Source organism: Glycine soja, chromosome 8, assembly GCF_004193775.1.
Source record: "Glycine soja cultivar W05 chromosome 8, ASM419377v2, whole genome shotgun sequence".
Lineage (NCBI taxonomy): Eukaryota > Viridiplantae > Streptophyta > Magnoliopsida > Fabales > Fabaceae > Glycine > Glycine soja.
In genome coordinates, this window is record NC_041009.1 from 19,300,360 (window position 1) to 19,325,318 (window position 24,959).

General features: G+C 34.4%; 2 protein-coding genes across 2 annotated transcripts; one reads left to right on the plus strand and one right to left on the minus strand.

Moving 5' to 3' along the window:
• Positions 1 to 7,301: 7,301 nt before the first annotated feature.
• Positions 7,302 to 9,336, plus strand: LOC114423988. The gene is made up of 5 exons (XM_028390876.1): positions 7,302 to 7,613; positions 7,728 to 8,309; positions 8,488 to 8,709; positions 8,964 to 9,101; positions 9,184 to 9,336. The coding sequence occupies exons 1-5, from the start codon at positions 7,302 to 7,304 to the stop codon at positions 9,334 to 9,336; spliced, it is 1,407 nt and encodes a 468-aa protein (XP_028246677.1).
• A 7,746-nt stretch (positions 9,337 to 17,082) lies between these two features.
• LOC114422604 (zinc finger CCCH domain-containing protein 37-like) lies at positions 17,083 to 24,288 on the minus strand. The gene is made up of 11 exons (XM_028389050.1): positions 23,825 to 24,288; positions 22,491 to 22,729; positions 20,864 to 20,920; positions 20,658 to 20,783; positions 20,370 to 20,582; positions 19,971 to 20,008; positions 19,735 to 19,781; positions 19,520 to 19,650; positions 18,457 to 18,516; positions 17,912 to 18,043; positions 17,083 to 17,533 (listed from the first exon to the last, which is right to left on the minus strand). The coding sequence occupies exons 1-11, from the start codon at positions 24,132 to 24,134 to the stop codon at positions 17,360 to 17,362; spliced, it is 1,527 nt and encodes a 508-aa protein (XP_028244851.1). The 5' UTR covers positions 24,135 to 24,288; the 3' UTR covers positions 17,083 to 17,359.
• Between the last annotated feature and the right edge of the window lie 671 nt (positions 24,289 to 24,959).

A 24,959-nucleotide genomic window follows, 5' to 3' on the forward strand; every position in this document is an offset into this window, starting at 1 on the left:
TTAAAATATTGAATTTACAACTGAGATGTCAACAGAAAATGGGTTGTGATAAGCCAACATGACTTCAACCTTGTCAATAATCCAAGGTCAACATTTGATGAAGGGTAGAAGGAACACAAGAATTGGAAAACAACCAATCCCTTCATAACAAAACATAATACGATGGTTTGACAAAAGAATGTTGTTGTGCTAGTTTTGGAACCAACTAGAATCTCAACCACAAGTATTCCCATACTTGTAGTAGGATCTCTCGTGAAGATCATCATTTGCATATTGGTCTTGAGAAGTTCTTCCTTGACCTCCTCAATTTCTTCACTATTGAATAGGGCATCACATTTAGAAACACCCTATTATCCACAAATGCACAACTAAATGGCCTTCTATTTATTATCGCCTTAACATACAGAGGCTTAAGATGTATAACCATATCGAATGACAACTTATATAATATATCCATACCATACCTTTTTCCATATCTTCAGCTAGACTCGCTTATTCCCCCTTCATGGATTAGAGCATCTCTTTCCAAGTTCATCGATTGAGGACCTTGCCTAGCAAATTCCATAGGAAACAATCCTATGACAACCATTGGAATGAGGACATCATTTGACAACAACCCATCAAACTCAAAGTCCTCCAACTTTAATGGCAGGCTAATGCTATTGTCATCAAATTTATGGCTATTAGTTCCACTAGGCCCTTCTTGTTAGCCGTCCATCCTAGAAGGAGAGACAACATTGGTCTTGCCGATGTCACGACTGGCCTTGAGCATTTGGAACATGCCTTACAACTTCTGCACAATCCTTTTTCTTTGAAGACTTGACTTTTGGATCCTTGTCAAAGGCTTTACCTCTCATGGATACCCTTTAATGTACTTGTTCAGAAAATGTTGGCCCTTTTCAATTTCCGTATTAGGCTTTTGGATCTCGGTCCTTGTCAAGTCCTCCTAATTCACCATGATGATTTTCAAGGTTGTGACACCTTCCCTGACATTCACCTCAGCCGCATGCCTTTCTCCAAGTGACGTCTTTCTCCTAGGTGGTGACATCCTTCTTGATAGTGAATGAGCGGGTTACCTATCCTTCTTATGGTAGTATCCTAATCGTTGGAACACAAACTTTTTTGTTTGAACACACTTCTTCCACGTTCTTTGCCTTACTTTTCCTTTTGGCCTCCATTATTGGCGAGGTTGCTCCCTATCTTTGGTCCAATGTATAGACTTCATAGCTACCAAAGCAAACACCATGTTAACATCAACGGATTAAAAAAAGTTTGTATCTATCTTAATTTCATTGCATTTGTTGGCTAACTTCCAAGTGTCTTTCCTTTAGTGCCTTTTGCCCTGTATTCATGAAGACCAAACAATTAGTCGTGGTATGGTTATAGATGTTATGCCAGTTACAATATCCCGTTCTTCAATTCCTCAGGGGAAGGAATCTTTTGGCCATTAGGGTGCCTGGTTTGCTGATCTTTAACCTAGTGGTCAAATATCTTATCGACTATGGAGATATCAAACAAATATGACCCCTTCTCTACTGTTTCTTTGCCTTTAGAAGGTCTCAAAGCATGGTAGGGGTATGGTTTTCCTTTCAACAATTTGGCTTCCATTTGTTCAACTGCCAAATCATCCTTAGATGAATCCTCCTCTTCATCAACCACCATGGAAATTGTTTTAGGATTCTTACTACTCTTATCACGAATGAACTACTCTACTCTTGAGGCTTTGATGACTAACTGAACCAGGTCCTCACAGTCCTGCATAATCGACCTTTTTTCTCAACCAACATGGTAATTGATTGAACATTTGTAGTTTAGTATTTTTATATTACTCTTAGCTTATTTAAACTCTCTTTGACTCTTATTTTCTCACTTTAACTTAGGTTTTAGGCAAATGATTGAGCTTAATTGATAATTATGGTTTATTTTTGGAATTTTGTGCTTGATCTATCTGTCTTGTGTAGGGCCTGTAGGACAGTACAAAACTCCAAATGGAACATATGAGTAGTCTCAGGAAAGCTAAGAAAAACATATTCAATTTGGTCACAAATAAGCTTAGGCCAATTCTGCCATTTCGAGGGTCAAATTGGGCTTGGAAGTCAGAATCTCTGCACTTGAATAATTGGGCCGCGAATTTGAGCTTTGCTTTGTGTAATTAGTTTAATTAGGTAGATTAGATGGGTCTAATCAAGGTTCATCCCTTCCTTTTGAGTAGTAACTGTATATATTGGTGGAAGTTAGTTACTTCATTTTGTACAAAAACAAATTTAGTTACTTGTTGTGCAAGCTTTAGGATCAAACTCTTTTCTCTCTTTTTCTCTCAACCATTCTTCATTCTTCTTCCTCTTTTCACTTTTGTTCTTCCTTTTTCTTGCACAAATTTTGTGGCTCGTCCACTAGTGATGATCATGGAAGGTTAAATACTCAATCAGTCCAAGGATTCATTCCAAGCTAGGTTGAATTTGAGTTATGGTTTAGTATTTCAATTGTGTGAATGCTCATCTTTTTCTTTAATCCTATTTTCAATTTTCATGATTATAAATAAGTTTAGGATTGAAAATGAATTAGGTTATGAATTTATTTCCTAATTTTGAAATTTAATCACAGGTTATTTGGATGATATTCTAACCTAATTTGCGATCTCAATGAATTTTGGGATTAATTCAATTGAAATAACTCTAATGACATTGATTGAACTCCCACAATGATCATTCTTTGCAAAACTGTGATAATTCGTTTGCATTGATCTGGTGAATTAGATTGATGATTTCGAATCTGATTTAGAACTCGTTTGTGCATTTTGTTTGTTTTTGCAACTAAACTCTATTTCAGTTTAGGTTTCACATTTTTGTTTTGTGTTTTTGCATTTCTTTCCAGTGCCTACAAACTATTCGTTGAAATTCCCCTTACTGTTTATAAGTGAATTAAAGTATGAACCAAATTGAATCGTATCTTTGAGTCGACCTAGGTTAATCTTGTACTACAAAATTTCCTAGTTTTATTTGTTTTGAATCGATTTGATAGTCGTTATGAGTAATGAGTTGTATCCCCTAAATTAAGAGTGTTACTTACACCGATCAATTAAGTATAAATATTTTTTCATAAGTCAACGAATGAAAAATTATTTTAGATATGTAACTTTAAAAGAAATTATTATAAAAATCAATAATCTTAGCATATAAAAAAAGGTCATAGATAATAATTTAAAAAATTAGGCTATTAATGCATTTAAATTGATTTATCTTTTAATTTAAAAATACATTCAAATGTATTAAAATATCCTAATTATATACAATGAATGATATTAAAGCAATCTTTTTATAAAATAAGTTGACTACTTGAAAATAAAATATAATACACACCATGAATGTTTTTTCCTTTTCTTTTATTTTCTTTAGTTATCATGTTGTTAGTGTGAAGTATCCACCAACTTTACCAATGATTAATCTATGCCAAAATATATTGGTAACCATATTTAGTAGGATATCTTTTTCCCAACCATATTTTTTTTCCTTTTCTTTAAGAATATAATAAGATAATTTTTTTAATGAACATAAAAATCAATAGTTTTAAAGAACAATGAAATCAGCATGGTATTGGGCTGCATCTTGAGGTCTCGCTTGGATGACTGTTTGTGTGCCAAATGACTCATGTTGTCATGTAACTAGTGTGTCCATTAAGCGAAGACTAATAATTAACATGGTATTGGGATGCATCACTTATCACATGACTTGTTGTCCCTAGGATTTGGTCGACAAAGACATTGGGATGCATTGGTGGCAACCCAATTGGTCTAGTCACATTGGGTGGATGCCAAGCCATCTTATGGGCAATGCCACCCAACATTATTGTTGGTGCACCCAACAATTTAAGTGAAGTGGCAAAAATGTCCTTCACTTAAATTTTAAAAACCCTCCCTCTCCTCGTGGTACTGTTCCTCCGTTAGTTCGTACGTTGCGTTGTCTCCTTTTTTGCTCACGCTGCGCCTACTTCTTCTTGGTTTTTTCCTTGGTTTCCTCCTCGTGGTTTCTTCTGTCATCGTTGAGTGCTTCTGTTGTCAGCATTGAGGACGTCTCAACTGATATTTTCCGCTTCCGCCATCGAGGTAAGCTTTGTGCTTTTCGTTCTCTTCGTTAATGGCTATTTCTGGTGTTGGGGTTGTTCTAGTTTCATACAGATCATATGATCCGTGTAACGCATATGGATCAGTTGATCCGTATGAGTCATAAGGATCAGATGATTCGTATGACTCGCTGATCCGTATGTTATTTTTTTTTAATTAATTAAAAAAATGAAAAATTAGTTTGTAATAGATTTTTTTTATGTAAAAAGTGTTATTTTGTTTTTGTTTTAAAATGTTTTTTTATGAAATATAAATATATTATTTTTTTTGGTTGTAAATAGTTATTGTTATTTTTTGAAATAATAAATAGTTTATTGTGAATTATGTGTTTAAATACTTAGTTTATTTGTAATTGAAAATATAAAAATTTAATTTAGTTTTAAAAATAGGTATTGTTTGAAAAATTATGTTTTCAATTATGTTTTAAAATAGTTAGTTTATTTGTTAGTTTTGTTTTAAAAATAGGTATTGTTTGTGTTTTAAATAAAAATAGTTTATATTGTATTATGTTATGAAATAGTTATTAATTTTAATTGTAAATATATTAATTTTGCATTTGTTTATAAATATTTTATATGTATGAAATATAAATATATTATTTTATTATTTGTTTGTAAATAGTTTTGTTTATTACATAAATAAATAAATAGTTTATTTTGTATTATGTTTTTAAATAGTTATTTATTTTAATTGTAAGTATAATGAATTTGTTTTTCTTTTAACTATAAAATATTTTTTTAAGAAATGATTGTATTGTAATTGATTTAAGTATTGTTTGAATTTTGACCAAAAAATGTATTTATGTGGAAATTTGCAGATTATGGTTAGAGCTAGAGGTTTAGGGCGTGCCTTAGGCAGAGTTACAGGAAGAGCCTTCGGGAGAAGGGATAATTGTGATTCAGATGATGTTCCCTAGCGGCGAAGGCCCACAACATCCGCACATAGGCAATGGGAGTTGCTGAGGATGCTCCTCACTTATAAACCATACGAATTAAGTAATCCGTATGTTTTAATTCAACTTACGGATTGCATGATCCGTATAAAATATACGGATCATGTAATCTGTAATATTAAAACTTACGGATCACTTAATCCGTATAGTACAAAAGCCAAAACAATAAATCGACGTACCTCCGACGACGTCGCAATCGAACCAACCACCGCAACAATCACCACCAACCCGTAACACTTTCACCTCCACTGAAGCGGCACCTCTCGCAACAATGAAAAACCAATACCAAAAGGAGAAAGCAAAGAAGAAAGTGAACCAATGAAAAAAAGCTTAAACGGTAACTTAAAAACTAAGAAGAAGGTGCAGGGGCATTTACGAAATTATAAAAAATTGCTTAGTGCACAAGCAATAATATAGGTGCACCTAGCAACACCCCTATCTTATCTGTATAGTCCCAAACTGCACTGAGGAGGCCCAATAATCTCAACGCTTGTCATAGGCCTTGTCACCACAGGCTAAACTAGTTGTACCCTAAGTAAAGAAAGGTGTTGCTAGGTGCACCCAACAATATTGCTGGTGCACCCAGCATTTTACATGAATGGGCCAAATTGCCCCTGCCCCTTAAATTTTAAAACAAAAAAGCGCACCCAGCACCAGCTGTCCTTACGCGTTCTTCTTCTTCTCCCTTGGCCATTTGTGCCCATTTTCTTCGTTGCGTTGCCGCCTCCTCCACGTCGTTGCGTTCTTGTTCTTCTTCTCCACCTGCATTGAAGGTGCTGCTCCTTCGTTGAGGTATGTTTCTTTCTCCCCGTGTTTCGTTTTCTGCTTTTGTTGATTTACGAATGTAGGGTAGAGGACTTAGGTATTAGTTCATACGGATGTAGTTCATCCGTATGTAGGATTGAATGAGTAACGTTCATAAGGATGAAGTTCATCCGTATGATTGATATGGAAGAACTTTATCCATATAAAGAAAACTTCATCCAAATGAATCATACGGATGAAGTATATTCGTATGATTCATACGGATGAAGTACATTCATATGACTCATACGGATGAACTTCATCCGTATGAAGATTTTTTTTGTGGCAAATTCTTTATTTTTTATTTGAAAAAATTAGTTGTATTTGTTTATTTTGTATTAAAAATAGGTATGCTATGTATTTATTAATAAAAATATGTATGATTGCATGGTGGTATGAAATAAATTATAAATTTTAATAGTAAATAATAGGTATTTTTTTTTGTAAGATATGTTTAATATATTAGAATGAAAATAATGATTAGGGTTAGTGGCTAGGGTTTAGTTTATTACAAATTGTAGATATGTATAGCTTAGTGTTTAGTGGCTAGGGGTTAGTTTAGTGCTTAGGGTTGACCTTAGGGTTTAGTTTAGGGCTTATATATGGTGGTATGTTATTGGTAGTTTATCAAATTGTAGATATGAAGTGGCTGGGGTTTAGTGTTTAGCTTAGGGTTTAGTGTTACAAAGCGTAGATATGTAGTGGTTAGGGTTAGTGGCTAGCGTTTAGTTGAGGGCTTAGTGTTTAGTTTAGGGTTTAGTGTTACAAAGTGTAGATATGTAATGGTTAGGGTTAGTGGCTAAGGTTTAGTTTAGGGCTTAGGGTTTAATATATATTGTGGTATGTTATTGGTAGTTTTAGAAATTGTAGATATATAGTGGTTAGGGTTAGAGGCTAGGGTTTAGTTTAGGGCTTAGGGTTATGCTTAGGTTTACTTAAGGGCTGAGGGTTTAATTTATATTGAGGTATGTTATTGGTAGTTTTACAAATTGTAGATATGTAGTGGTTAGGGTTGAGTGGCTATGGTTTGGTTCAATGCTTATGGTTTAACGTAGGGTTTAGCGTAGGGCTTAGGGTTTAATATATGTTGTGGTATGTTATTGGTAGTTATAGAAATTGTAGATATGTAGTGGTTAGGTTTAGTGGCTAGGGTGTAGTTTAGGGCTTAGGGTTGAGGTTAGGGTTTAATGTAGGGCTTAGGGTTTAATATATGGTGGTATGTTATTGGTAGTTTTAGAAATTGTAGATATGTAGTGGTTAGCGTTTAGTGGCTAGGGTTTAGTTTAGTGCTTAGGTTTTAACGTAGGGTTTAGTGTAGGGCTTAGGGCTTAGGCGTTAGTGTTTAGGGTGGTTGGATTATTGTTATTTGAATAGTCAATAGTGAATTTGACAAAAAAAATACATGTGCATCAAGATTTGTAGATCATGGTTAGAACCAGAGGTTTAGGTCGTGCCCTAGGTAGGGTTATAGGCAGAGCCCTGGGGAGACAGGATCATGATTCAGATGGTGTCCCCAGCGGCGAAGGCCTACCGCATTTGCACGTAGGCAACGGGAAGTATGTTGCTGAGGATGCTCCTGAGATGACTGAGAACGTACCTGCACCTAGTGCAGAAGTTGCTGATGGTGGTGAGGGATCTCCTGCTGATGATGCTGAGGGATTCCTAGGTGGGCCACGTGACCCATCAGTGCTGACTGGGTTTGCTGACCATGTTGCACTTAGCATATGCAATGGAGAAGTATTTTTAATTTTGAAGTAAAGTTTTTTGTTAATTATTTGTTATGATTGAATTTTTTGTGATACTTTAATTTATTATTTTATGTTATTTTGAATCATTTATACTTCAATTCAGGAACGCCCTGAATTGAAGTTAGCCTCCCACGGAAGGAAAGTTGAGAAATTTGGGAGGCCAGCCCCAGAAATTGAAGGGCTACTCGTTGCCACAGGATTAACTCCTTTGATCGCGTGTTCAGTAGACACTGGCGATCGGGGAGTTATATCCGCTTTTGTCGAGAGGTGGCACAAGGAGACTAGTAGTTTCCATCTTCCAGTAGGAGAGCTGACCATCACGCTGGATGATGTGGCATCACTGCTTCATCTTTCGATCATAGGCGCTTTCCATAGCTTTGAGCCTCTACATGTGGATGAAGCGATGATTATGTTGGTGGAGTTTCTAGAAGTCTCGGGTGAGGAAGCTAGAGATAAGACTGCACAGTGTCATGGGGCATACGTACGCCTATCGTGGCTACGAGATATTTATCAGAGAAGATGTGAGGCCCGACATTGGACTGTTGCAGCTCGTGCGTATCTCCTACACTTGCTTGGTTGCACTCTTTTTGCTAACAAGAGTGCAACACATGTTCATGTAGTATATTTAGACACTTTTCGAGACTTGGCTCAGAGTGGAAGCTATGCATGGGGAGCTGCCGCCCTAGTGCATATGTATGATCAGTTAAATGATGCTTCTCAGAGCAGCGGCTGATAGCTTGCTGGTTACATTACTTTATTATAGGTAAATTTTATGTTTTTAATATGTTAAATTGGATTATGATTTAAATATGTTTTTAATATGTTTATTTGACATTTGTTTTATGTTGATGTCATGTGTGTAGTGTTGGATATATGAGTACTTTCCCAGTGTTCACGAGAGCGTGACTGATGAGGAGTATGATGAGACGTCACCACGTGCCTGCTGGTGGCCTACTACGAAGGCTTATTCGAAGGGATTCCCAGCATCGATGTACCAGACACGTATAGATGCACTGACGTATGCTGGATGCCTCATGGTGAGCACCAAGGAGTTAGGGCATTTGACCTCATTTCATGCTTTCATGGTGAGCTTAGATAAGGTCCCGTTGTGGTCACACATCGACTGGAGAGGGTGGTGCGACAATTTGGCTATGTTTAGACCATTCCTCCACTGCCTATGGGTGCCACCTTGTCATTTGAGGATATCGACGACAGATGGATGCATTACTCGGGCCATCTAGCAGTAGGGGGACAGATTTGTCTTGTGCCTGGCCAGTGTGCACCAAATTACATGGACTAGTTCTTCGGGATCTCTCATCTGTTCATCACAACCAAATAGGCAACTGATCCGCCCAGACATCCACCTTTCCCACAGCATGACACATATGTGGAGCCAGATATCCCTGAGGTCCCAGTGGCACTAGAAGTTGGACCTTCACATGCACCTTCTGATGTGGAGCAGCCTAGACATGCAGTGGTAAGATGACTTGCTTAAATGTTTTATTAAATGTTATTTATTTCAAATACTGTAATTGCATGTGTTTTTTTGAATGTCATAGGATGCGTGCCAAGTGATCACAAAAAGGTTGGAGCGTGTGCTCAACCTAAGGATGGTCACTGCAGGCACAAAGTTACATGACATCATGGAAGACTGCCTCAGGATTGCTAGGGGTGTCACCTCAGATGGAAATGTTTACGTTAGGGCGCGATGAAGACGGCGCACGGATCAATCATAAATGATGTTTATATGTTGTATTTGACAACATTTTTGTTTTTCCTAACATTTTGTATTTGTTACATTATTTTGGTTATAACTTTTATTGTATGTTTATTCTAGTTGTGTGTGTCTTCTATTAGCCCAAATTTTTGCGTTCACATGATCGTTCACATGTTTATGTTGATTCTCATTGTGCACCGCGAACAGAATTAGTTTGTGACTTATGACAAAAAAATTAAAATTGTGAAATGGATCACTTGATTCAGCCATTCTAACCTGATTGGATCAAGTTGATCCATTTCTTATACAGGCTACATATTTATTAGTTCAACTTAACTTGATTAGTGTTAACCTAAATTTTTCTAGTTATTTTTAAGTTAACCTAAATAGCCTATTAGTTAAGGAAATTTATTTTATTTAAAAATTACTAATGCACAAGTACATTCTTAATTTAAGTAATTTTATTTTATTTACAAGTACATTCTTTACGTAACCTTTCTTTAATTCACGAACGCGTTGATTTCATAAGTTAAACTAGTCATTACCTTTTAAGTAATACAAGGTAAGGTCGCGTTAAGTTTTCACGTTAAAAAGTTACTATATAAACACCTCTCTAAGGACACACACTGTAGCATTTGTTTAAATTAGGAACCAAAGACATTGATTTTCAACCTATCCTTAAGATAAAATTTACTTTGTGAAGTAAATATTGAAAATCATGACGAGGTTCGATATCATTCGGAAAGAGACATACTAATTCGCATTGAATCATGGGTAAAGCATATAGTGGAAAGAAATAGTGAACAACTAGTGAACAAATAATGAACAACTTAGTTGAAAAACTAGTGAATAACTTCTCGAATTCAAACATTACATTAACTTCAACATAGTGGAAAGAAATAAAATTTGCATGAAAAACTACAATTAAGTAATACTAATTTTGCATTCAATCATGACGCGACCGAGACACGTCGTCTTGCATTTCCATTACATGTTTACTAAAAATAGCTAAAATTTCTATTGACTCGGCCCAAATTGTTTCCAATAGTTAGACTGTACTAAGACCTGTAGCATATCATCGTTAGTTTTAAGCTCAATAATTTCAAATTTGATAACTTTGTCTGAATACACATAATGACCTGGTTGTCGAAAAAACAATCAGCTTACCATTTGTGATTCATGAATACCATGAGGGGGAATCCCTTGAGGTGCAACTTGCTTGATCAAATCCTTTAGTTCATCGATGGTACATCCTGAAGGAATGTCAATTTTTTTTTGGATTTTTCCTGTGAACGAGTAACCTACAAAGTTGTGTTGGCATGACATGTTCCACCTCCTGTTGTAATATAGAAGGGCATCATGAGTAGGGGTCATAGTGGCTTCAAGTAAGTTTAATATTCCATCTGATGTTCTACCAATGGTGCATAATAACTCAATCGGACCAATACACAAAAATTGATGATTACCCATTAACATTGTGTTAACATCATCATTTTCCAATTGCATACATTGAAAGCGAAATTGGTTACCTGTATCTGTGAATGACTGCCGGTAGTAAATTTCATCCAAAAATTGTTTGTCGGTTAGCTGAAGGGTATTGTGTATTATGGTTTTTAGCATTGCAAAATCACAAGCGTTAGGTACTCGAATGGGTACTGGAGTGGAAGTTTGAAAGTAAACACCATTATCATTGTGAATAATCGATCCATTTGGAAAAATAAAACCCAACGTGGAGTTCACAATCGTCTGACTGTTAGTTTCTCCCAAAAATGCCATACTTTGTTCTAAAAATTGGGTTGGGAGAGAATGTGTGATTTTTTAGAGTGTTGGTGTGTCTCATATATATAGATGGTTTTCACTAACATTGCTTCAATTTTTTAAAAACATATAGACGCGTGCAGATGCTTTGTGTTTATGTTTTCAACTACATCATTGTGGTGTCAACCTTTATATTGCATCAGAATGTGTTGTCAAGTCTGACAATGTCGTGTCACACTTTATCTTAATACGCATGCATTTCACAATGTGTTGCCAATTCTGACAATGATGTATCATACATGCGTAGTTGATTTTAGTTGCACCAACTAATTTATTTCTTAATGCAACAATTAATTAATAATTAAGGATAAACGTCTCACAACAAATTATATCACATAATGAATAAAATTAGATAAACAAGTGTCACAGTCTATAACAACGATGCATGTTCAGTCTTCATTTAGGTCGACATAGTCTCTTTTCAACATCATGAAGCTTCTGTACTGTTGCATTCTACTAATATATGGAGTTGGCCACTGCTTTGCCTGAGGATGAGAATTCCTAGACCATAACAATGCTAGAGGCGGTAAAGGACAACGGTCTTTTAAATAAACCTGTTGTACATGCACAAACAATATTAAGTCAAATGAACACAAATGATTGCATAAATTTAAAAATAACACTACCTATTTTCAATGTACCTGAACAAAATGATTGTTAAAGACATGACCGATACATATAATGCGATACACAGAAGAATCTGTTGGTGGTTGACTTCTAAGAGGAAAAAATGTCATGCTTTGTTGTTGGGATAACAATTCAAGGATTACATTATACCTTGATGCAATAACATGTCTCATCTCCGTTATATCCATCCACTTATCCACAGTAACCTGAATCAAACAAATATACACATCAAAGTTATTTAAAGTTACTTCTTAAAAACCAAAACATAAATAACATACCTTGGATAACCCATCAAAAAGTAGGGACCACCTTAATTCCTCAAATCTTTCTGTGCCACTGAAGAGGTTGATATAATCATCCGACCATTTGCCAAGTTCCTTAATCAATTGGTTGCGCACCAACGACCAAGAATCTTTGCCCATACCTAATAAAGCGGCAATCGACCGATATCCACAATTACCATCCGCTTTCACATCCACAATGTTGTCAATGAAACCTTGTATAAATGACTCAAATTGATCAAACATCGGAAATATCCTTGTTGGATTCGGCGGGTCAGAAGATGATGCAGCACCCTTCACTGAAGAGTTGCTATTTTGAACAGAATGAAGAGCATCAACATACTCCCAGTAAGACGGATCATGCTTTGTTGATCTTTGGTTTCTATTTATTGGTTTCTTCAGTGCACCTTTAGTGTTGACCTTTGATGGAGGAGGACACATAGAGTTCTGATCAGGGTATGCAATTTCTCAAAGTTTACTCTTGAGAGTAACTTTACCACAAACATCGAGTTCCTCAAATCTTTTATATATGATTTTGATCTCTTCCTTTATGGTCACTTGGGCCTCACATAACCCTTGGTCTGAAAAACTAAGTCTCCTCCAAAACATATGGATTGAATCTAGTGGGATGCTACCAAAAACATACTTAGATAACTCACATGCACAAGGAAGACTGTGCGTGATTCTCATGACACAACCACAAGAAGAAGGATTCTTGCCAGCATAATGTACACGCTCAAACTTAGCAGTAATCTGATTTAAAGCGTACCTTGAAACCATTCCAAGAAACCTCTTGTATAAGGTTTTTTTAAAAACATGTCCAACCACATGTGTACTTGTGTCAAAGGATGCTTTAATTTCAGTGTGCTGCAGTGTGATCATGTTGTTCATGGCATCCCAAACACTACACAGGTCTCCAAGGCTATTATGTAATACTCTTTTTAAAGCTCAATGAGCATATTCAACCCTACATTTCAAATACACAAAAAACAATAAACATATAAAATATTAAATTACATGAATTCATAAAACTTATAAGAAAAAGTTGAACATTTTAATACTTGTTTGTTGTTGTGTTGCCTAAGTGTATCACCTTATTCGTCCAGGCTGTAAATTTTTTTTCCTTGTGTGGGATTATCCATGTTTCGTTAACATAGTCAACGAACATTGACCAAGGTGAACAACCCATTTCAAACTTCTGAAGGCATTCATGGAATTGTTGTTCGGAAGGACAATCAACCAGGCTGCCCCGAGCATCCATGACATACTCCCAAGCATTTTTTTGACCAATTAGGGATTTGCATTTGGTCTTGACATTCTTGTCGATGTGAAACCTGCACAACAAGTTTGTACACTTGGGGAACACAGTTTTCACTGCATTCATCAATGCTAGGTCTTTGTCAGTCACAATGACTACAGGGAGGCTATCACGTTTTAAAAATAGACCTCGAAACCGTTCTAAAGCCCATACAACATTATTAACATGTTTACCCTTTAGATATGCAAACCCAGCAGAGAATGTCATCCCCGTTGGTGTCACCCCAACAAAGTCAAGTAGTGGGAGTCTGTACCTGTTTGTTTTGTAGGTACTGTCTATTAAAATTACCAAATGACATGCATTGCATAACTTCACTGCATCAGGGTAACACCAAAATAGATCACGTACCACCTCTTCATCCTTTAATCTATGTCAATGAATAGATTGATCTCGTTCAAGAAACTTCATTAGATGTTACATTTCAGTATCACTTCCTCTAATGGAAGAACGGTATGCACTTCTTGCATTGTATATTTATTTGATTGTTGTACAACTATTGACATTGTGTTCCTTCAACGTTAGCAGGATGTTTCTTGGTTTCACCATTGACTTTGTCATATAAGCAATTATTGTCTTCTCATCCTTAGTCAATCGCCCAACGTATGGATGTCCAACTAATGACTTGACCAATTCATGATTATGAATCCCACAAATCAACTTCACTATCCAACTTTGCCCTCCAATCACTGGTTTCCCATGAAGCTGGAAGGGACACCCACATTTCCTACTCCCAGTAGCTCTTCTAACAAATTCTTTCTTCCTACACTTATACTGACCACTCCTTTCACAACTAATTAACACAAATGAACTTCTTCCTCTACTACCAGTCTGTGTGTCAGACCTCATAATGACTGCAACAAATTTGTTTTCATGAGCAACTGATCGAGTCTACTGCAAAACATCATCTCGGGTACCAAAGACTTACAACGCAACCCAGACAATTTATGTTTTCTACAATAGATACATTTCATCAAATCACTTAAAATAATGAACATTATTACCTGAGAAGTATTAAAAGTCTCTGAACAATCAACATGTGGTTCATTTACACCACATTCTTGTTCATTTTCATAATCCATATCAACTTCTTCAGACATTATATTGTCATACGTCCATTGATTTTCGTCCATCTGAACAACAAATCAAAAATTTATACATCATACACAAGTCTACATAATCTTTTAGTGCACACCATATTATCAAAACTAAAATTCATAGTCATATATATCAATAAACAAAAATCCTATATTAGTCCCTCCATATAGTTTATATTTAGTCCTCACCATCAAAATTTGATAAATATCATCAAAATAAATTAACTACATATATATTACCAAGTAATACAAATAAATTCAAAATTTATAACTAATTTTAACCTAAATAATTAAATTAATAACTTATACTATATATAATTTGTAATAAATAAATAATTCATAATTTCCAAAAAAATTACAGTATAGGGACTACAAAAAAAACTATAAAAAAATATAGGGAACAACTAATTTAACATATTAATAATTAAAAAAATACAAATTTTGCACATAAATAATTAAACTAATTACTTATACTATATATAATTTGTAATAACTATATAATACATAATTTCCAAAAAGTTACACTATAGGGACTAAAAATAAATAAAAAAATATAGGGAATAACTAATTTAACATATTAATAATTAAATTAAATACAAATTTTGCACCTAAATAATTAAATTAATTACTTATACTATATATAATTTGTAATAACTAAATAATACATAATTTCCAAAAAAACAATTAGACTATAGGGACTACAAAAAAACTATAGGGAACAACTAATTTAACATAATAATTAAAATAAATACAAATTTTGCACCTAAATAATTAAATTAATTACTTATACTATATATAATTTGTAATAACTAAATAATACATAATTTCCATAAAAACAATTACACTATAGGGACTACAAAAAATATCAAAAACTATAGGGAACAACAAATTTAACATATTAATAATTAAAATAAATACAAATTTTGCACCTAAATAATTAAATTAATTACTTATACTATATATAATTTGTAATAACTAAATAATACATAATTTCCAAAAATATTACACTATGACTACAAAAAAATATAAAAAACTATAGGGAACAACTAATTTAACAGATTATTAATTAAAATAAATACAATTTTTGCCAATTTATAAAAAAACAAAAAAAATTAAAACCCTTACGGATGAAGTACATCCGTAATTACAAATTGAACCTTATGGATGTAGTTCATCAGTATAAATCATACGGATGAACTACATCCGTATGTTGTACTTCGTACTTACGGATGTACTTCACCCGTATACAACTTACGGATTTACTTCATCCGTATGTAAAAAATACCAGATCTACTAGAACACTAGTTACCCAGAAAAGCCAGAAAATGTGTACCTCCGCCGAAATAAAACCAACACCGGTAATACTTTCACCTCCATGGAATCACTACCTCTCTCAACAATGCAAAACGACCACCGAGAGAAACTGCACCACAATGAAAAAGCCAAGCCTTAAACACAGAAAACCACAACAATACTGGTGCCATTTTAAAGAAAAACAGCGAGGGAAATTTTTGCCATTTTTTAAATATGTTGGGTGCACTAACAATAGTGTTGGCTGCACCTAGCAACACCCAGTAAAGAATTAGCCTATGCCTCCAACTAGTTGTGATGGTGACATTCCTTCTCTTTGTCCTTTTGGATCGCGTTTAATACCATAGACTTCACAATTCTCGAATAGCTAAAGGAATGGGTTGATCCCTCTAAAGTACTAGAGGAGGTATTGTTGGGTGTCTCACCCTCACTGTCCACATAATTAATCTTCTAGTATGAAATACCATCATCAGTGACACAAAAGTAGGGACAACCACAATAGTAGTTGAAACAACACTTGCCTAAGAGGTGGCACGCTGACTCGATGACTTCTTAGAGGATGGTTTCATCGTTGCGTTTCTAGATCTTAATTACATACGCAAAGGATGATCCGGTGAAAGTGATGGAAACCTTAAAGATATAATTGGGGTTCCACTAGGCATGCCAAAATTATGTTGATATGAAATCTGATCAACCGTTGTGTTCACTACCACTAGTTGATTTCCACTAAAGAAAGGAACTAGAACTATGTTCCTTGATTAGGTTTCTAACAGGAGATTTTCTAAAATGAATTGCTCACTTCGCTTTGGGAAGTTAAATTTCAAGATGGAAATGGGAAGCTAACCTTTTATCTCCCACTTTGTATTGGTAGTATTATAATTAATATTTATTTAATTTTGAAAATTGATAAAAATGTCAAATTTACAGTTATTTATAAACTATTCACTAGTTTTTAAATTACAAAACTTTACAAATTTAGAATCTATCAATTCATTAATCTTTTTTTGAAAGGCTATCAATTCATTGATTAAATCGATAAAGTTCAATATTCGTACAATATCCCACAAAAAAATCAAAATAAGCTGATCAACGCCTTAAAAATGAATAAATTTTTACAATAAAACAAAAAGAAAGGTCGATTTCTTTTTTACCAACATAATTAAACCATTCAATTATCACAATTATAAATTTGCTAGCATTGTACATCTACTTGAGCAAATTCATGTAAGATAAACCAGCTTTGCACTATGACCAAGACTCAATCAACACTAGAATTCATGTAAGATAAACCATGAGTTAATTAGATGCATTCGATTTTTATTTCAGATGCATTCATTCATTTTTCTTACATAAAACTTGTGCGAATGGATTATCATTGCTGAGTTGAATAGAAATCTTGTAATTCAACTAACCATTAAAAAAAGCATTCATACCAGTCCAGAGATAAACTAGTCACTAAAGTAAACAAAGCAGGTCTTCAGCCACAACTGTTCATATCATGATTAGAAAAGAAATATAAGGAAAAACTAAAAGGGATCATCAAATAGAGTCTAGTTTTCATGAAAGATCTCAAAGTTGAGCAGAAGTCTCGATTTCATCGCCTTCTGCTTCCCCTCCATTGGCCGATGTTCCTTGTGATTTTGCCATCTCCATAACTTCTCCAGGTGGTGGGTGGTCAAACTTGCAGGTTGCACCAAACTTGCATGTTCCAGTTTTCAAATAATATGGGCAGATAACAGCACCCTGTCAACACATCATACATGGTTTCAAATTTTGATATCATGTTCCACAGAAATTTTGAGGCTAGTTAAGAGGATGCTACTTAAAGAAAGCTATTGTATATGGCCACAAGGACAAAATGCAAAAGGGCAAGTAGCTTGAACAAATCATTTATTAGAACAGTCATGCAATTTAATAATTGGTGATTGACTTGATAACCTACCACCACATGCAATGTGCAACAATTTAAGTAACTTGAAATAGATTGAAACAACAGCCAAACTTAAACTAGTCATATCAATCTACTTTTTGAAAATTAAGACTAGTTGTTGAAAGAATTTCACAGAAAAATGCAAATAAAGCAACAATTAGGAGTATGCAGGTGAAAAAGAATTAACATACCTCTCTTCTTGGTAATCCTGCAGGAGTGAGTTTCACTGTAGCCTGCTTTGACAGTGATGGTGCTGAGCGGTCAATTGGGTGATGATACTTGCATCTTTCCCCAAATTTACACTCGCCAGTTTTCATATAAAACTACATGGTAAACCATTGAATAGAAAATGTAAAAGGAAATTAGATAATTTATGCAAAGGTTATGTAGGCATGAGAAGTTCAGAAAATAAAATAGGTTTTCATGAAGTTTTACCGATTATCTTTCTCCATAAGAATCAAATATTATTAAAACCAAAATGTTAGATACCCATTAGTTAGTTACAATCAGTTGTTAGGCAAAATCAGTGAAGGGTGGAATATTACTATTAAGGATACCCTAAATTTAGGTTTTTTAATTAAACAAAGAGATCTTCAATTGAACCCTTAGCCCCCTGCATTTTATAATTTAATACTAAATGATTCAACAAATAAATGTGACAAGTGCAAACCATTCCAAATACATATTGGCTGTAGAAATCTGATAAGTCAGGAACATAAGACAAGTGTTTGCTTACATCACATTCAATCTGTCCAGGTCGCTGAGGATAGATAGTGTCTGCAATTCCCACCTGAGACTGGAAAACATGTTATGAATAAGAAACATCATTAGCTTTTTGAGTAATTCATGACATCAAATGGAAATGCAGTTTAGAGTTAATTTAAGAATGGCTTGTTTTCAAAGCCAATAACACACTTCATTCTATTGTTTTTTTTTTTATTGCTGATACACAAGTTGTTTAGAGCAGCCTCAAACTTGTCCTCCTACATTATTGAGGCAAAACAGCAAAGTGGCCTCACCTCTAAAGGACCCAAACATATTCGTTTCTTTGTAAGAGAAACATATCATATGCATAAAATCAAATGTTCTAGATGAGCAGCATCAAAACACTAGGAATAAGAATTTTATGAAAACTAGGTTATGAAGAAAGTGAAGTTAACAAACTATGCAGCACAAACAGAAAATGATACTTGAGGTAAAAGAAATAAAAAGAATAAGAGAAAGACAACGGACATCTATAAAAATGTAAGAGAATAAAATCGCAATATCTACAAGGATCAAGATATATCAATAGACAAGAGAAAAACCATGAGAATAAAAAAAGTTGATAGTATTCACCCACAAATGACCACATTTAACTACTTAATATTCATTGAGAATGAAAGATGTGCACAACTACATCACACAAATATTATTCTCCTGTAAGAAATATATTATTTTTGCCATGTTTCAACTTAAAACCAATACTTATCCATTCAAATCTATCATGCAACAGCTCTATATTCCAGGTTTGACTGTATACAAGAGTATATAGGTTATGTCCAAGCCATCTTTATTGCATTTGTGAAATCTATATGTATCTAAACTATACTTCCATTCATTAATCAATATATGCATGTGCCTTTAAGACAATTGTGTTGATTTGGTTGATAACCAGAAACATACAACACAACCAAAAAACATAACCAGAAGCATCCCTTACCCCACAATAATGAGGATCAAGAGTTGGATAACATTATTTGCAATTTGCATCAGTCAATCCTCTATGAGAATAAGTACAGTAACAACTTCTACATTACCATTGGATTTGACAGCCTTGGTTCAAAAGCTTGATAGACAGAAACAGCTGGATTAAGAAGTCCGATATTCAGATTAGCAGCCGAGGATGGAAAAATAGAGGCGCCTAATCCAGCAATGGGTGGATTGATTGCTGCATCAAAGAATGATAATGCAAAATAATTGTTTAGGAAACAGGAAAATGTAAGAACAATCAATATCAATATATTATACATACCATTCCTGTCAGGATGATTGTAGCGGCAAGTGACACCATACTTGCAACTGATTCATATGAATGAAAAGAATTAAGGATATTTAATCCAAAGAATATGTGTTTAGATTAGCTTATATTGGAGAAATAATCACTTTTTTTTTTTCAGTTTCCTAAGAGAGCTGCAGTAAAACATACAAAAAAATGACTATTTATTTCTCTCAAATTATGAAACCAATTGAACATTAATCAATACTTACCTCCCAGTTTTCATGTAGAATGGACAATCCACTTCCCCCTGTCAGAAGAGAATTTACAGTAAAAACCCAGGCTTTAAAGAAATGAAGGCAATAAATTAGCAGAGGAAAAAGTTGTCATCAGCTAGAAATTTATGGGTATCTTCTGCTATATTTTTATATAGCATCAAAGTAAAACAATAAAGGTAACTTTAGTTATGCTGACCAATCCATTTGCACTAGTTGAATATCATAATTTCTGCTACAATTATTAATTAGGATCGGCAGTTCAAAGCAGCATACATCCAGCAAATAATGTAATGAAATGGAAAACTCAAAAGAACAAGATACTAGATGAATTGGTCTGCCTTTCCTTCTATTAATAGAGATTGGACACCAAACAATTTAACAGAGAATCAATACCAGTCTCACTGGAAGCCCTTTGCTATTTTGCAACGATGGAGATATAAGAGATTGAATTGGCTGTGTATCTCCTGTTGCCCAACCCATTATAGAATTTGTTTGAGTCTGTGCAACAGTTTGACTTGAGTCGTTAGACAACTGAATCTGGATATCCTTGGGGTGATGGAATTTACAAGCAGCACCATATCTACATTTTCCAGTTTTCATGTAGAACTGTATAAATATAAAACATGAAGTAAGCCATAGATAAATAAAGTCTAATGTTAATAAAAAATGTAAACAACTAACCGCACAAGGGGGCTCCGATGGCCTCTCAGGTAAGCCAGAAGAAACATCAGCATTTTCCGAGGAAACTTTGGGATGATTAAATTTGCACTTTGAACCAAACTTGCATCTTTGAGTTTTCAGAAAGTACTGCAATGTATTGGATTCAAAATGAATTAGAAAATGCCCAAATAATATGAAGAAACAAAAAATTTGCAAATTCTACTCACTGGACAATCTGGTTCCCCTGGTCTCTCAGGTGGAGTTTCACTTGTAACAATTGGAACCTAAGTCAAGTTTGAATAAACCAAGTGCATCAAAACAAATTAGTACCTGTTTTATATTTAAGAACCAAAAATTCCTAGACTATAATATTTCACCTTTTGAGATCAAACCCCAATGCCAGCAGACAAAATAGAAAAGATAAGAATGGTAAGAAACACAATATTTAACTCACTACATGAAATAACCAGAACAAGAGTGATCTTAGCATACAAAATAGACAGCCCATGTAGGTTTTACAAACACAATCTTTCACACACCTATCCTAAACTTCAAGGGTTACTAGATACTACTAGAACAAAATTGATTGACATCATAGTAAAAGATCATTCTGATACAGTTACACAGTTGAGTACATAGATTAATGCATAGACAGATGTATATTAAGTTTCCAAATATCAAATAAGTGAAATAGTGTCACAACAGATCCCAAATCAGAAGCTCAGATACCAATTGATAATACTCAGAAATCAGAATATGTTTCACTGAATTTAGAGGCACAAAGAGCCGTTACCCCTGATATTACAGGATTATCAGCTCAGTCGAGGTAGATACAGATTTCCCAATATCACTTATTACCCTCTGACAGAACAAGGATATAAAAAGTAAAATAAAGAAAGATAATATAGCATTTGAAGGTAGTAACCTCCCTTCCCAAAACTTAACACAATTCATGCTTCTTTCCCTTATCCACGCCTAATCCTCTCACAGCCTAACAGAATATCCCACTCTTTTTCCCCCTTCCACCTACCATGCAGTCAGAGGACTATGTTCTCAACCCATCTTGTATTTTTCCGTCATGTATCCTGCATAGGGATGCCCAAGAAGAAAGTATGCAGTATGCACTAGAAATTTTGGAGAAAAGTCAGGAAACTAGCTCGTATTGAGTTGTTCATTTCACATTTGTAGACACTCCCACAGTCCCACTAATCCCCAATAAGGAGCCACTATCAAATCCCAAGGAAGTATAGAAGACACGAGTCTATATTATCTTGCAGTTAAACAAGTCTAAAATGTAGCACATGTCAAGATGTATCTATCTACTAGTTTTGTTGGTTCAAATGACTAAGAAACATGTCTCTACAGAGTATCTCATAAGTCCTAAAGTTAAATTTATATGAAGGTTCATGTATATGATGAACATGTCAAGATGTGGCAAAAGCATGGAGGTATTACAATTAGCCATTAATCTTTAATATTATTAGTTTGTATATTGTAATACAAGAACTATAGTACTAGAATATTGTGCCAGTATTATAATTTATAATTTTATTCTATTATAATTAATAAATATTTCTATACAGTGTTGCACACTGACATATATAGAAATAAAGGGTTTTTACTGAAAATGTAACTAAAATAAACATTAAAAAATAAAAATTAAAAATTGGTTAAACTGGTATATAATACACCACTATATATTCATATATGTTTAACTAAAATTTTCTATAAAATATAGAATTGTAAGAATACATGTCACTTTATACTATTACCAATAGTAAATGTACTATACAATACAAATAATTTTCATAGGCATAAAATATAATAATAGTGATAATAATAGCAAGCAGTCACCTCTTTCCAATCCGGGATTCCACCCTCTGGAACCCAAAAAGGATGGTCAAACTTGCAGCTGTCTCCAAACTTACAGGTTCTTGTGAGCATATAGTGGGCACAATCCTTCTCTCCTGGCCTCTGTGGATATATAGTCATATTGGAAGCACTTTCATATCTAGGGCGCTTGGCCAGTGGGTTTGTAGAATACCAAGCTTCACTTTGCCCAATTGTACCCAAAATTGTTGGATGGTAGAGAGCTATAGTACATAATAGACGAGTATATACAAGAAAACCAAAGCAAACGTATAGTGTTATTTTATAAGTTTGACTAAGAAAATAATTTTCGACAAAATGCATAGATTATTAAGTATAAAGAATATACTTTATATAAAAAACCAGATGACTTATAAATTTCACTGAGATTGTACAAAAGCTATAAGTATACATTTGTTGAAATTATATCAAAATAACGTAAAAATATATCAACCACATAACACGACATATTCCATTAAATACGTAAAGTAGTAACACCATTTGAAGCCAAAAAAAGGTCAACCTCGCCTTGCCAGTAAGTAACAAGTCACTCTCAAGCAAAAAGCCAACCCTAGCACAATTTTTTCTCTCCTTAGCTACTATTATCGATGTTGTTCAAATCACGCAGCATGCCTTCAATCATCACATCATCATCTATCCTACGCATATATGCTGCTCATTCACTACACCAGCCACTAATTTGCATCATGAATCATGATTCTGAAAACATAAATCCATAACTAAGCCTGTGCCGGACCGCCAGAGTCATTCATAACCATAGACAATTAAATCCAACCGGTATACTCTGATGGCAAAAACACTAATTAATCACTAACATTAAAAAAAGAAGTAAAAAAAGCTAACAACAGAATAACCAATACACACTAACTACAGGGCACAACAATCCTATGCATCACATCCTCCTCACTACCTAACATACCATCTCATTAGAAAACTGAACACCACAAACATGCACATCCAGAATTACATGCACCACATATAAATCACACACAATAAGTGAAATCTTGGTTACTTCAGTTTTAATTCAAGTAAACAAAAAAATAAATAACCTAAACTCAATTGCTTAGTCCCTGATTGGTTCAACTTCATTTGGGTAAACAAGATCAATTATTATTTCTTAAAAACACTCCACCCTAACACACACTTTATAACCTAAATTCATAGATTACACATAATAACGGGGAATCAGGGAAATCTCGGTTACTTCCATTTTTTTTTTACTTTAAGCAAACAACAACAAAAACAACAAATAACCTAAATTCAGTAACCTAAAAGGGAGGAAAATGTTAAGAACTAACCGTCGGAGGAGCGTTTGAGGTCAAGGGCGGAAGGCACGGCGGCGGCGGCGGCGACAGGGGGCCAGGAGGAGAGGAAATTCGCGGAGGCGGCGGAGGAGGCGATTCGGGAGGTGACGCCGGGAGGGGCAATGTCGGCGGCTTCGACGGCGGAGAGGGCGGAGGAAGGGAAGCGAAAGGCGGCGGCGTCGGAGGCGTCGGTACGGTGGTGGAGGTGGTGGGAGAGGAACATGGCGTCGGCGGCGGGATGGTCACGGAAGGATCTGTAGTTGGTGGAAGGGCTGTAAGAGGAGGCGTAGATGTGGTTTTCCATTATTTTTTTATGATTTTAACGGAAAAAACACAAACGAGAAAACGATGTTACTGTCGCACACACACTCACGAGAATAAAATGTTTGCTTCTTCTTTTGCTTTCAAACTAATCAGTCAAAGTGAGTGAGAAAATGTATGTGAGAAGTGAGTGATTGCAATTTGGCAGTGCCATCATTAGTGGGTTTTTATTAACAAAAATAAAAAAACTAGAACTTTGTCGTAACGGATAGTACTAGTATTTCTAAATAGTAGATTTTTTTTTATCAGTAATAGTAGAATTTAATTAGACTTCTCTTGGGAGATATTCAATGTATTCTCATTCTTAATAAATATTTTAATTTTTTGTAATATTTGTTTGAAGAGTTTTGTATCCATGCCAATTACATTGAATATTGTACTAAAACTTTGTCATTTTGTCATTTATAGTGTTAGTGTGTATTTGGAATCGCTTAAAAAATGTGAATTCATCATATATATTTATATTTGGAATTCATCTAATCTCTTTTCACTAAATAAAATTATTTTGGGATTAAGTGACGACTTTATGTCCAAATAAGAGATTAAATCTTCAATCTTAATTAACAGATTTAATTTTCAATTCACTTGTGTCAATAATTTTTCCAAATTTACTTAGATAATTATAAATATTAGTTAATAATTCATGAATTTGCTATCAAGTTTTAAATTAAATATTATAAATAATGAATAAATAGATTAAAAAAAACAAAAATTTCCTTTGATGTTAGTCACAACTATAATATGTTCACTAACATTTTCTCTATGAGATGTAACTTGATTAATCAATGTAAAGAATATTTTTGAACAT

Excerpts from the sequence above, each read along its gene's own strand:
- LOC114423988 (XM_028390876.1), top strand. The coding sequence starts at position 7,302 with ATGGTTAGAACCAGAGGTTTAGGTCGTGCCCTAGGTAGGGTTATAGGC. Across the intron at positions 7,614-7,727 it reads TTAGCATATGCAATGGAGAA|GAACGCCCTGAATTGAAGTT; the intron begins GTATTTTTAATT and ends ACTTCAATTCAG. Across the intron at positions 8,310-8,487 it reads CATGGGGAGCTGCCGCCCTA|TGTTGGATATATGAGTACTT; the intron begins GTGCATATGTAT and ends TCATGTGTGTAG.
- LOC114422604 (XM_028389050.1), bottom strand. The coding sequence starts at position 24,134 with ATGGAAAACCACATCTACGCCTCCTCTTACAGCCCTTCCACCAACTAC. Across the intron at positions 19,782-19,970 it reads TTCTACATGAAAACTGGGAG|TTGCAAGTATGGTGTCACTT; the intron begins GTAAGTATTGAT and ends CATATGAATCAG. Across the intron at positions 19,651-19,734 it reads CAATCATCCTGACAGGAATG|CAATCAATCCACCCATTGCT; the intron begins GTATGTATAATA and ends TCTTTGATGCAG.